Source organism: Furipterus horrens, unplaced genomic scaffold (assembly GCF_987537825.1).
Source record: "Furipterus horrens unplaced genomic scaffold, mFurHor1.1.pri manual_scaffold_4, whole genome shotgun sequence".
NCBI lineage: Eukaryota > Metazoa > Chordata > Mammalia > Chiroptera > Furipteridae > Furipterus > Furipterus horrens.
The window spans coordinates 189,702,448-189,716,912 of NW_028327174.1; the positions used below are offsets into that span (position 1 = coordinate 189,702,448).

At 46.1% G+C, this 14,465-nt stretch overlaps 1 protein-coding gene across 3 annotated transcripts in view; it reads right to left on the reverse strand.

Annotated features, from left to right (window-relative positions):
- The window catches only part of ASTN2 (astrotactin 2), an 839,367-nt gene that overhangs the window by 43,536 nt on the left and 781,366 nt on the right, over positions 1 to 14,465 (reverse strand). For all 3 annotated transcript variants that reach the window (XM_090274637.1, XM_090274635.1, XM_090274634.1), the window contains one exon: positions 5,174 to 5,315. In XM_090274637.1, the coding sequence (XP_090130763.1) occupies positions 5,174 to 5,315 (142 nt within the window). The remainder of the gene's footprint in view (positions 1 to 5,173; positions 5,316 to 14,465) is intronic.

Below are 14,465 nucleotides of genomic sequence, written 5' to 3' on the forward strand. Positions count from 1 at the left end.
AGCAGGTACTTCCGACAACCCCACACGTGTGCGTGAACAGGACAGAGACGGCACGCGTGGGGAGGGGTGGGGAAGGTGCTGTAAGAGTCAGCTGGGGTATAAATTTCAGGTCTATCCATTGTCATGTAACTTTGGGCAAATTGTTCACTCCATTAAGCTCTAGTTTTCTCATTTGTGAAATGGGAAGTAATGAAGATGATGATGATGATGATGATGATACCACCAGATCCGTAGCGTTATGGGGAAGATTCAGGGAGAAAGCACATGTAGCACGCTTCGCAAGTTTCCTGGCATGCTGTGAACGCTCCACAAACTATCACAACTGTTACTATTACTCAGGAAGTACAGGGCACAGAGACTCGAGGCTTTGGTGTGGAGTCTGCAGCTCTGCCTCTGCGTGCAAACCGCAGAGCTCACTGAGTTTAACCTTTCCGTTTCACAGATGAGAACACCAAGGCTAAAGGGGGGACGTGGGACTGGCCCCGGGTCTCCCTGGGAGCAAGGGTGGGAATTGTTGTCTGACCCCTGACCCCAGGCTCTCTCTTCACAATGCCTCCCCTTTCCTCCAGCTCCGCCCCCCACCCTGCTAAAAAGGAACGTTGGCTTGAAGACTCCGGTCCCACCACGGGTTGGCACGAGGTCGCAGTACTCAGGCTCCCTTGGCATTCCTTTCATAGAGCTGAGGCCAGAGAGGTGAGGGCGGGCCTGGGGCAAGCCTCTGAATGTGTGGGAATGAGCCCCCCCACCCCAGGAATCAGGCCTGGCTGCCACTGTGTTTGCTCAGGACCCTTTGGCAGTCATCCATGATGGGGGAAAGGCAAGGCAGCCAAGACAAGACAGAGGCTAATTACCCCGGGTAATAGGAAGTTGGGGAGCGGCAATGACAAGGGCGTCTAGGCCTCTGGCCAGGCAGGGGCAGGGACCACAAATGCCCAGCCTGGCCCGGCTCCTCTGTGCTGAGTAGAGATTCCTGCTCAGGGTCACCGCCAGACCCCAGCAGCCCAAGGGTGCGGGAGCTGCCACACTTTCAGACCTGCCGGGACTCTCTCCCTCCGTGGCTCTGTTTGTTTGTTTGCATTCAAAAGCAAAACAAAGGAAACAAACAAGGAAATTCAATTTAAACAGGGCTGGAGTGCTGATGTTTCTGTTCTGTTACACCAGGGTGAGCTTAGGACAGAAAATCAGCTTTGACTTTCACTCTTCCAATTGGTCTCAGCCCTGTGGCGCTATGTGAAATTGCATGGATGGACGGGCTGCAAAAGCAATTTGCCTTTCTAGGTTGGGTGGAGAGCAGGAGTGGGGATGGAGGGGGGCCAGATTCAGAGAGAGAGAAAGAGCACAAGAGAGCAAAAACTCAAAGAAGAAATGGCAGAGAAACTGAGACACACAGGAACAGAAATTAAAAGACTAATAAATAGAAAGGCAAAGGAGTAACTGGGAAAGCGGCAGACAGACAGACAGAGACAGGGTGCTATGCAGAAAATACACAGAGAGGGGATGAAAGGCAAGAAGAGGCAGGCAGAGACGCAGAAAGGCACAGGAGGGCGGAACTAACGTGAGCGCGGTAGGAAAGGTGGAAAGGCTGGAGCCCAGGAGGAGGAGGGGAGCAGATGAGAAAACATCGGATGGCAAAACTATGCTCCCCAGAACTCTTGAGCTGGGATTTGTCTCGTGCACCTGCAGTTTGAAGATGCCAAAATGGTGAAACAAGGAGAGGAACATTTAGCCCAAGGTCCCAAAGGCAAAAGTGGTGGTAGCAGGGTATGAACCCAGACTTCCTGCCTGAGAGACTGGTCTGCCACACCTGTACCCCCCCCCAAACCCTTCCATCATGTCCCCTGGCATCGTGGATGAGGGGGGTTGGTGTCCAACTGTCCTTAATTAACCCTTGGGCGTCTGGACCCACTCTCTCTTTTCTTCTTAGTTATTCCCAAAAGATCCTAGATGGCCATTGTTTCCAGGGCTAGGGGGGACCTCAAGCTGCCTCATAGGGTATAGCTCCTTTAAGACTGTCCTTGGAAGGAAGAGAACCAGCCATGTTAAGTCAAGGAGAATGAAGCTGAAAGAGGAAGAAAGCCACTAACGTCCTGCAGGCCTCCTATAGGCCAGGCAACCTGGTAAACCTTGTTCATGGCGTTTTTCACTTAACGCTCTTCCCTATAACCTTAGAGATAAGAACAATCACCAGCCCTCTGTTTGAAGAAGAAGCCATTGCTGCCTGGAGAGAGTGGGGCATGACTTTCCCCAGGGCAGGTTAGAGGAAGGGGGAAGAATCAGGATTTGCCCCCAAGCTCCGCTTGTCCTTGAAGCCTGTGCTCTTTCCTCACCCTAACCCTTTTGGCCCCAGAGGAATAAAACTAATTTTGGGAAGGAACAAGCAAACAGAAAGCGAGAAACCCCAAGAACAGACACTGAAACTATTTTAAACTCAAGACCAAGTCGGTCAGACTTCAGGGGAGGAAGGCTGCCAGTAGGATAAGAGACGGGTCCAAACAATACCCTGGCTCCTTGTCACAGTGGCCCAGCTCCCAGGGCCATTAATCCAATCAACTTCAAAAATAAGGAAGTATTCAAAGTTAGTCATGACAAGTTCATCACAAGCACATTTCCAGGACAGAAAAAGAAAGGACGATGCTTCTTCAAGAGGCGGGAAATGGGGAGGGGGTTCCAGGCAGTGAGAAAAAAAGTGAGGGAAAAATGTTCCTCACTTTTAAAGGATGGCAGGTGATTCTTCAACTCTCGGTGTTAATTGCTTTTGGGGTGCCATAAAACATTTCACTGCTTTCTACATAATGCACCTGTAAGATTCCAGCCTAGCTAAAGCCAAGTCCCCACAATGTCACCCGGAGACAGGGCTACTACTTCTGTCCCAGTTACAGGAACCACCTGCCAGGGCTCTGTCTCTCTCTGCTAAATACTATCTCTCCCAGCAATTGGAGAATGGAGGCCAAGGGAATTGAAATTTCATGATTACCACTATAAGGGCAACGGGAGCAGTAGTGATAGTAGCTAACATGTATGCTCCTACTGGGAGCTCACCACCACGTGGAGAGCTTTTGTGCATTATCTCATCAAATGCCCTTGGGGTCCCTGTGAGCTGGCCATGGTGTTATCCACCAGCTCACAGAGGAGAAAATGGAGGCTCAGAATGTTGAGAAGCTCACTCAGTGTTCCACAGCTGATAAGAGTGCAGGGCAGAGGCATGAACCCAGGTCTATCAGCCTCCAGTCTTTGTCCCTAATAACAGACAGAGGATCCAGAGGCTAGCTATCAGGAAATCTTTCAAAACTGCTACTTTCTATATATAATCATAGTTTTTAGAGTTGGAGAGGAGTTTATAGCTTTTAATCTAGTCCCATATTTGTTTTCCATAGATGCAGTGACCCTAAAGCCCCAGGGGCTGGTGTCAGCATTTACTGAATAAGAAGCTATAGAGTCACATGCACTCTCAAGATCCAGATCCTGACTCACCACTGAAGCAAAGGCCACCTCCTCTGTGAAGTCTGTCCAGATGTCCCACTGGAATAGGTCTGATAACCTACTGTCCTTTGGGATTCCATGCCTAGAGCTCTCACTGTCCCCAATTGACTTTTGCCATTCTGCATCAAATAAAGCTTGGCCCCTGACATCTATGAGATGGTCAGTGACAGAATCGGAGTCAGAGGCCCAGTTTTCAGCTCACAGTGATATTCCTGAATGCGGTGCATGGATATGTTAGGTGTTACCAATGAGCCTGAAAAAGTCAAATGTTCAAAAGAGCAACATCGTCTTTAGAAAAGTCATCGTCTTCCAGAAGAAGTGAAGACAGAATGTTTTGGAGGTAAGGGCAATTCACAGGTTGTAGAGGGACTAATATTTATTGAGCACACCCTTAGATACTTTGCTAGGATGTTTCTTATTTATTTTCATGAAACTATGCAATCTAAGATTTATTATTTCTTTTTAACTGAAGTTCATAGAGGGATAGCAATTTAAAGGTCACTTATCTAAAAACATCAAAACCAGATTTGAATACACAGTCTGTGGCCTTTCTTACCATAATTGGGTTATAAGTGACCTGAGCCTAGAACCTTTGTCTTAATCACATTCACACCTGCATTTCCTAGCACAGTACCAAGACACTGGAAATCCTCAAAATATATCTGCTGAATAAGTAAATGAGTAATGGATGAGTTGATAAAAATGTAAATAGAAGAATTAATAGTCAAAGGAGTGAGAAAATGATGGAGTATAAAATGGATGAAAAGAGAGATGGATCAATGAGATGAATGGATAAAAAGAAGAAATAAGAAAGGGCTAGATGGAGGGATGAAGAATTGATTGGGTAGATGGATACCTGAATGAATCATTGAGTAAATGAATAAAAGAAAAAATAAGTTGAATAATTGTAATAATCGTGATAATGCTTGTCTTGTTGACAAAGCAGCTTTCTTGGTTGGCAATAGGGGTGGTTTATAGTTTCATAATTAGGGTACATGAAGAAAAAACTGGTCTCTAGAACTTCATATTATGGCTTATGATGGCTGCATCCACACGTGACAACACTCATCGAGATGGGAAACAAAAGAAAAATAAGTGCCTTTTCTCTCTGAGATGAACAGATGAGTCTCAGAATGACATCCTTTTTCATCTCCAGAAGTTTGGATGCAATGACTTTAATGTACTCTCTGAGGGAGTGACAACGCCGTTGCTATTTCTAAGGAACTGGCTGGATCTGTTACTAAAAATGTGTATGTGTATATATGTATACACACACACACACATACACGAATGTGTATATGTGTATGTGTGTGTGTATAGCATGTATATGTACTTCAGATATGCTAACATAATAATTTCAGAGGAGATACCATAGAACTGAGAAAAAAACACAAGGCAGGGATACCTCCTTGCTAAGTCGCCATTTTTCCTCTCTGGGAAACAGATTCTTCATCAGCAGGGGGAATGATTTTGAGTTTCTGGCCACCAGGGGCCCTTCAGCACTCCCATGTATGATTCTGTGACTCATTACGGCCACACTTCGCCAATGGACACTTCTGAACCTTAGCATCCCACGGTGTGCACACAGGCTGGCCTATGACACGTCTGGCTGACCTGGGCAGACCTGCCTTGCCTCCTAGACTTGACACCATCCTGTCTGCGTCACACTCCCCACATGCCCAGCATGCCTTACTTGTAGAGACCGTCGGGCTCCAGACACTTGAAGATGACGGAGTAGATACTGACTTCAGGGGCCTCTCCATGGCTTCGACCAGCTGCTACACAAGATGTGCCCAGGCCAGAGAGTAAGTCATCAGCAAAACTCAGGAATTCTCCTGGAGGGAGACAGAGAAAGATAAGCTCCCCAGCTCAGGCCTTGATGCACAGACATTCTTGCCACTGACCAACCCCATCAAACGTCTGCATACCATTATTAGGAGAATTAGGGGACAGAATAGGCACAAGATATGAAAACGATACAGGTCAGTACATTGCCCTGTGACTCTTTGTTTCAATTCATGCCTGAACTTTCTCAACTGTAAAGTGGGGATACTGATACCTACCTTTATTATACTGTACCAAGACTCAGTTGAGTAAATTATTGTGTGATCAAAATGCATGAAAAGGCTAGAACAGGATAGTGCTTTCTGCTACTCCCTTCCTTTTTGGAACTGCATTTCCCTACCTGTATAATGAAGGAGTGGGACTAAGAATATAAAATAGGTTTCATGTCTCACGGTCACTCTAATGCACTGGCCGTAGATTTATGGAGTGTTGTGCTGTGATGGACAGAGACTGAGTTCTGCTAAGAAGGTAAGAATTCCATGACTGATTGATAATGAAGGAGCAGGAGATAGAACGGAACCATGGAAGAACAAGTATCCTGGACACTATGATTTTTAAGTCACCTAGCCATCATATTTTAGAAAGCAGTTAAAGTTTACTAGAAATAGAAGTAATGCAGAGAGTCTGATAAAGACTAGACAGAATGACTGACCATTTGGAGTCCTGAGATCTCATCTTAGCTCTGTTAAGAATTTGCTGTATAGTTTTGGGCAACTTAAGTCCCATCTCGGAGCTGTAGTTTTTTCCTCTGTAAGGTGGAAGTGCTAGAATCACTATTACCATTTTTTAAAAATAAAATAAAAATGAATATGTGCACAAAGATTAAATTATGAGGATAAGCAGCACTATTTAAACTAGCAAGAATTTAGAAACTAAATGTTCAACAGTATATAAACAGCACTATCAATCACAGTTCAGTGATGCAATGGAATATTTTATAGCCCCTGAAAGTAATATTGTGGAAAAATACAACTTATATGAAAGGATATTCATGACCTATTAAGTTTATAAACAGATTATACTAATACAGAATATTCTGATTTAGGGTAGAAATTTTATATGTGTATAAAGAAGAAAGAGGAGAATAAATACAGCAAATGCATAATAGTGGCTTTGTCTGGAAAGTGAAATAATGGGTACTTTTTTATTTTTGCTTATCGCTATTTTTAAAAAATTATCTACAATGAACATGTACTGTTTTGTAACAAGGAAAAGAATCAATAAAATTTACGTAAAAATAGATAAAGTGAATGAGTCAGACTGAATGGCCTCTGAGCTCCCTTCCAGTTCTAAACTTGGGTGATTTCAGAGCAAAGCAGGCATGTGTGGTATTTTATACCACACAGCACGAAATGACATGAGGCCTCCCAACTGTCGCGTCCTTGTTCTCCTTCTTGCCGGATACGGAGGGCCTCACACTCTCTACTTGTTTTTATTCTCAGTAATAAACAAGAGAAAAACATCTGTTCCACTCTCTCTTCTCTACTTGGGCTTAAGGACAGCCCAGTTTAATGGAACCGTCATGGGACAGTGTCTGAGAAGACTGAGACCCAGAGAAGCCATGTGGCACTTCTCTTCCAGGGAACTGAATGGGCAGAATTTGCAAACCACTTCCTGTGAGTCTTTCAGAGTCAAGATCACAAGTGAATCATGCAACACCTGTCTGACCGAAGTGTCTGGATGGTCCTGGGATTCAAGTGAACCACAGTTCTATAACATATTGGCCCCTGTGGTCCAATACAACAGATCTAATGGGTAGTGTTTTTGTTTTCCACTTTTTAAAAAGACAACGTACAGTTCATGGCCTTGGTAGGTAGATGCTAGAATGAGTATCTGGATCAGGCTCTCACTGACATACAAGTTCAGTCGCTGTTGCCAGGCAGACTTGGGACTGAATTCTATTTCCACCATTTATTGCCAATCCCTTAACCTCTTAAAGTCTCAGTTTTCCTTTCTGTAACAAGGGACCCGTAACTCTTTTATGAGTTTGGAGTCTAGAAAGAAAAGCTAAGTCTAGGAAGAAATTCTTTGTCTAGAACCGGAGGTCTTGCTAGAAAATAAAGAGGTAAATGAAACCTTTTTTTCATCACAGATTCTGGCATTCCTGTTTTTTCTCTAAGCCTCTTATGTCAGCCTCTTTCGTAGTAAAATCATAAACCAACAATGTGTCTCTTCCAACAGGTACCAAAGCAATGCATGGGGTAAGGAAAAAAAAAAAAAAGTATGTGTGGGATGGACATGGGATTATTCACTGAATGGGGTGAGGGCTTTTTTTCTCTTGGTTTCTTAGGATTTCAAGTCCAGCGGCTTGCATTTGTTTTCTCTGAGCTTGTATCCATGTCTGTCAACTTTTCAATTTGTTTCCTGATAGCCATTGGAAAAGCTGGCCCCTCATGAGGGAATGCAGTAAATTTTGGCCTGTATTAACTGTCTTCAAGTCAAAAGATGGCTGACATTCATTTTCAGACAGGCGTAGCTTTCCAGATATGTCCACGCATGTCAGAGTAATGCTGACCGTGGACAAAAGCCCCATAAATATTGGCACACAGTTCTAAGGTTGATAGGTTTAGTTCAAGTGAAGAAACTGGGTAACATGGAGAATATAACTAGTCGTATCCAGGGCATATTTAGATCCCAGTTCAATTTGGGACTATCTATCCATAAGGAATTTCAAATGAAAAGAATTAAAAAGAAGAAAACTGACATTGAATAGCAGTCTTTTTTTTTATATATATATATATACAATCTTCACAGTATTCAATCCTAAGGAGCTGAATTTTAGTATCTCCACTGTAAAGCTGAGAGTAAGCTTACAAATTTAGGAAGGAACAGAGCTGACATTTGAACCCTTATCCTCCTAACCCCAAAAGCCATGCCTCTTCTTTTATACGATGCTGCCTCCTAGAGAAAGTTTAAAAAGGGCAGTGTTAGAAAGCCAGCTTTCTCAGTTCTGTTCAATGTGCCACTGAATTCACGTCACTCTCTTAGCTCTATGGGCTTGAGAAATGAAACAATGAAAGAAATGGTCCCTGACCTTCTATAGCTTGTAATCTGACAACAGGAAGGGTTGTTAAATACAAGAACTGACCCATAAAGTAAATGGTAGCATTGCTTTTCTTGGCACCCTATTCCAGAAGGTTTCAATGCAACCTAGATGGAGGCAGGTCTTCGCTGTCCTTCCTCACTTAGTGGAGGGGGGTGGGGATCAGAAAGGCCTGGGGCTTCACTATGCATAAATGCATTTCAGTGCAATTCCACACATGTATCGGGGTTCCGCAGTATAACATGCTCCGCACCTGGCAGAGGCACAACTGAATGAACAGTAAGTAACACAGCGCAGCAGCAGTTAAGGGGCCAGGTTCTGAGGTTACACCGCCTAAGATTAGCTCCTGGTCCACCCCTACTTGCAGCTTGCCTTGGACAGGTTCTGTCTTCTCATACGTAAAATGGGTATAATAATAGTATGTGGTTAGAGACCACCTAGCACAATGTCTGGCATACTGCAAGAGCTCAGAAATGATTTCAACTCTCATTATTGTTTTTGTTACTATTGTTGTCATAACCCAGGGGAGAGATGAGCACTCCTGGACATTATTTTTTATCCGACCCGCTCCTTCTCCAGGGGGCAAAACTGAAATCCAGAGAAGGAAAGCGGCATCCCCATGGCCATACACAAAGTGAGAGTTAGACTTGGAACAAAACTGGATCTCTTAACTCCTATGTCCTATCTGGTAAGTCACAGCAGCCAGCCTATGTGGTAACATCGCCGAAAACCTAAAGAGCTCCCAGAGCCGTCCCAGGAGCCCTTGCTCCTCAGTTTCTGACCAACTTTATTCAACCCGAATGTGAGCTGTATTTCCTGCGCATTTACTGTGTGCCAGGCAGTATATTAGGCACACAGTTCCAAACTGCTGTCTTCTTAAACTTGGGACGTGTAAGAAAGGTAAAAAGCCCAGGAGAGACAAAAGAAGGTAAGCTTGGCTGGTTTCCAATATGTAATATAGTCTAACAATGGTTGGCAAATTAGGATACCTAGAACTCTGGGGTAAGAAGGAATGGCAAACATGGGGGGGTGGGTGGCTAAGTCTGTGTCCTCTATACCCACGCTGACCTTCAACTGGGTTAACTCCACTTTAATTATTTTATGTACCAATGCCCATGTTTTATTTAGGTTGGGAGAAAAAAAAAACACTTAAAAAATAAAGAGCTTGGCTTAAAAGTTTTCATGCTTGCGATGTTTGAATCTGAAAACCCTGCCACATTCTCTGATAGAAATACAGAAGTTCAGGAATGCTGCGCCCCTCAGTAGGCTCTGCGGCCACTTGGGGCAGAGTCTTGTGCCTCTGAGATCCATGTGCCTTCCACTAGGACACTCAGCCTAAGCTACCTCTGTCCCCTCCTCCATGGTACACTGTTACGGCAGAACCCTCCAAGACCCAGGCTGCTGCAGCCGCCTCACCCATGCCTGTCCAAGGCTCTAACATTCTTTTTCTGTTTTTCTTTCCTTGAAAACAGATAGGGAGTTGGGAGTCGCTGTACAGGAATGTGCCTGTTCCCCATTATGGCTCTTCTGGGGCTGTAACCCGAGTGGGTTTGGGCCAGACCCCCGCACATTTCTTTATCCACTCAGACTCAAGCCTTGCTCTCATTATGATCCAAAGAAAGGGTCAATCATGATTCTGCTGAGGCTTCAGAACCAACCCAAGAGAGCCAAGCGCAATTTTTCTCCAGGCCCCGCCCCCTGCCTCCACGCTCTCTCCCACTCCTTTCATCACTCCCTCAACCCTCTTCCTCCTCCATTTTCCCTCTCTCTTTCTTTCTCCCCTAACCCTCTCCCTCTGATTGAGGTCACAGTCAAAGCTGGCCACAAGAGCAAATTGAAACCAGGTTGGGAGAAAAACAGCAAAGAAATTCCAACACGGAAAGGGCGGGAGCAATGAGTTATTTAGCCCAGGTGGGGAGCAAGGTCCCCGCTCAAGACTCCACGCTCTTTTCAGGAAACGCCAAGGGGATTTGGAGGCCACCCCAGGCTGGCTGTCCCAAGCCTGCAGCTGCTCCTTGCTGGGTGGGTGCACAGGGGAAGGCGGGGCCCTGTATTTCCCCCACCTTTCCTTTACACGGGCAAATGCAGAAACGCATTCTGAGACCTTGTCAGGGACAGAATGCTTCTGGGAGGGCTTCACACGTGAGGCCCTATCAGCTGCAGCGGATTCGTTCCTTCCAATACATGATGCCGTATCAATTGGAAAAACCGTCATGTGATGGTGCTTGCCTTATCCTAATGGCCGTGAGAGGTAGGGCAAAGGGAGTGGGTTTGAAGGCCAGGAGAGACCTGGTTGGAAGCCAGGCTCCACCACTCATGAACTGTATTATGTAGGGATGGATGATTAAACTCTCAAGAGATTGCTTCTTCATCTGGAAAGTAGGAGGTCATTGGCGAATCGAGCCAGGAATAAATAATACATGTGGTATCCGCTCTTTGTGGACGGTTTACCATGTCAGTGCCCCCACACGCTGCTACTTCTTCCCCATCAATTTACCTCAGACATTTTTAGTGATCGAACTCAGCTGCTTTTAGATACATTGAATCATACCTAACTTCTTAGAACTTCCCCCCCACCCCCAAAAGGACGTAAGTTTTAAAAGAGAGGAAAAGAAAGGAAGGAAGGGAGGAAGGAGAGGGAAAGAAAATGTTTATATAGTTCTTACTAGATGGCATCAAAAGTGTTGGACATTTTTACTTATATTGCCTCGGTTAAACATTCAAAACAACCCATGTTAATGAATAACACTCGATACAGCCTAATGAATTAGGCTAATTGAGCTTTTACAAATGAGGAAATAGGTCCAAGGTAGGTGAAACAACTTGCGTCACAAGAGCCCCTTAGAAATGGTAGAGTAAAGGCTAGACCTAGGGCGCCCGAGCTGCTACCAAGTCTGTGTTTTCCCTAATGCTCACTGGCCTACGGAGACTGAGACCCTTTGGGTAGGAGTTGTGTTTTTGTCACCTCTGTGCACCAGTGGCCAGCAGAACGCTGGCCTTGCCGATATTTGTGGAAGTCTGTGGAAATGAACTTCACTGGTTGAAGCCTCTCCCCGCCTTGCACCAATCTCCCCGACACCAGCACTTGGCACTAGTATGCTTTTAGGAGAGGCGGCAGGCTGCCTTCAGTGGGACCTCTTTCAAAAGCGGATAGGTCTCACAAAGCATGGGAGAGGAGGGACTGTCAGAAAAATAAGTCCTCCAAAAAAGACAATGGTGGTCTAGCAAGTATCTGCTGAGAACCACTATGTGCCAGGCCTTGAGCTGAGGGACTTTTGGCTCTTTGTCACGCCGATCCCTAAGGAGATATCTGTTAGTCCGACCTACTCTAAAAACCCATGTCTCCCTCTATCAATAGCGCCCTAGTTTTCCACCAGGGAGTTATCTTTCCCCCAATTTCAGCCAACATGATTTATGTGTAGCTAAGGCCTCCTTTCTCCCCGAGAGATGGGCATGCAATCAATGGCCTAATATTCCATGTCAGAGACCAAAAACCAATGAGTGACCCAGGCCTGAACAATTAGATTAACTCTTAGGACAGAGACCAGGTCCTGAGGACGTCACTTAAAGGCTTGGATCCATGGGTCTGAAGCCAGATATACCTGTGGATATTTCAAATATATGTGTTAATATTTTCCCTTTTCTGCCAAAGCTAGTTTCCACTTGTTTTCTATTCCTTGCAAACAGGAATCCTACCAGATACAAGTTCTACGAGGTCAATTTTTTGATTACCCCTTTATACATGAAACCAACAAAAAACATGCTCACAGGTCCTAAGCAAGTTGCCCAAGGTCACGCTCCATCTAAATAACAAGGCTGACTTCAAATCCAGAGCTGTCAGACTCCAGAACTTGAGGCTTTCCCATCATAAAACACCACCCAGGGCAAGGGACACAAAGAGTCCATTATGGGGCAGAAATCACTGAGTATTTCCAAGGCCCTGCTTCCTGTGGCCCAGGCTTCTGACCCCAGCGCTCGTGTTCCCTTCCTCGCTCGATCACTGCAGCCGCGCTGGCCCTCTGCCCCCAACCCCATCACGCCAAGCCCGTTCCTGCCCCAGGTGTCTACGCTGGGGGAGCTCCTCCCCAGGTCTCTGCATGGCTCACCCTCTCTCTTCACCCGGATCCCCGCGTAAGGGTCATTTCCTCAATCTCATCTAACCCCTCTCTGCCCTTTCCCCTACTCTACTTCTTTTCATTAAACTTATCTTGTTCTCTCATATATCAATGAGTTAAAATACCGCCTGTGTGTCCCACTGCAAGCCCCCAGAGAAAGGGACTTTCTTCACTCCCCGTGGTTCCTGTACACAGCAGGTTCTCCATAAATAGTTTTCTAGGGAGTTCATGTGTTTAATGCACACTGTAAACTGAGCTCAGGGCTGGGAACAGCATGAAGAAGAATGTCTTAGTCCGTGATCCCTGGAAAGCAAAGCGTAAGAGAAGGGCTCAGGCACAGATGGTTTATTTGGGAGGTGCTGTGAAGAAGCAGGCATGGGGAAAGGGAAGGATGAGATAGGAAAGAGGAAAAGCCAATACAGAGGTGCGTCATTAAGTTTGCGTGTGTGAGTGATGAGGGCTCTGCCCCACGGTGACCTCCTAGGAAGTGAATGTGATGTCTCCCATGCATCCCCTGATTCCTGATGACCACAGGTTGAGAGCCTCCCCAGGGGTGTAAATTTCCCCACACTATATTTTTTAGCTCTGCTTGCGCACGGCCACAAAAAGCCCCTCGGTCTTGCGCAAGGCCACAGGCAAAAGCTGGAAGCGTGCATTTGATGTCACTTGCAGCGCAAGGTGAGCCTGGCTGTAGACAGACCTGCCCGCCACACCTGCACCTGCAGTGGCCATGGGCCAAGAGGATACAGCCCGGCCCCTGAGGGGTCTGCCACAAGGTCCTGATCTCTGCCTTTAAGGAAGCGCAATCAATGTGTCTTCTTCCCTGAAGTAAGTCCTAAGCAGGCCTGTTAGCTCTGCTGTGGAAGCAGTCTGCAAACAGTTTCAGAACACCCAGTAGGTATCAGGGAAAAGAAAAAAACTACCCACTGTGGCGCATACAGCACAGAGCGCCCTCCTTCCCTGTGGGGCTCACAGCTGAGCAAGGCAGAATCATAGTGGTTGCTTTTATGAGTGGTCCACCACAGGCCTGCAACTTATTATTAATACAGAATTTAATAATATCAACGTCAGCATTCACATGCACTTGGCTAATGGAGCCTGCCCTTTCCTATAGTTGGATTAATCAGGGGCATTAAGAGCCCTCGTCATCCCCACTGTCCTGAGGACAAATGATGCTAATATATTTGGCTGGAGAAGGAGAGGGTATTACTAACATGTGTGAGCAGAGCCGACCTGAGACTGGATTGCGGAGGAGGAGGAGGAAGAAGGAGGAGAGCCAAGCCTGCCCCCTTGCCATCACTCTCTGAGGACCACAGTGTGCGTTTACTGCCGGCCCAGCCCTCATCCACGGAGGGTTTTCTTTTCTTTTTTTAAACCTCAGTCCTAAGTGTTACGCTATTGCGAAGTAGGAAGACCCAACTGTACAAAACGTGCTTCTCATTAGAGTCTTGGTTCCTCTAACACTTCCAAGTTTCTCTGGGCCGAACACCACTCAACATCTCCCTCTCTGTGCGAAGCAGCAGACGCTGTGGGTGCTAAGCGTGGGCCCGGGCCGCCCCTCTGACAGCAAATGTGATGAAACAGCATGTAATCTTGCAGAGCTGGGCTTCTTATTCTCAGTTCGTCAAGGAGACAAGAGAGGCTCAGAGCGTCAAGGCAGGCTGCCCAACCACACAGCTACGACGGAGCGAGGCTGGGCCTTGAAACCCGGGTCACCAGTTCCAGAGCCTGCGGTTCTTTCCCCAACACGCGCTGCCTAATTGCTTTTGTCTCGATGGGCCTCCGTCTCCTCGTCTCTAAAATGAGATGTCAGTATTACTCTGCAACGGGGTCAGGAGGAGTGAATTAAATTAAGTCCATAAAAATATAAAAGTACTTTATAATCTGGAAAACATGACGCATATATAAGGGGTGATTGTTAAGGGAAATCTACAGAGTCTGATAAGATGCGGCCAACGTCAGCTGGGGGCTCCTGAAGTTAG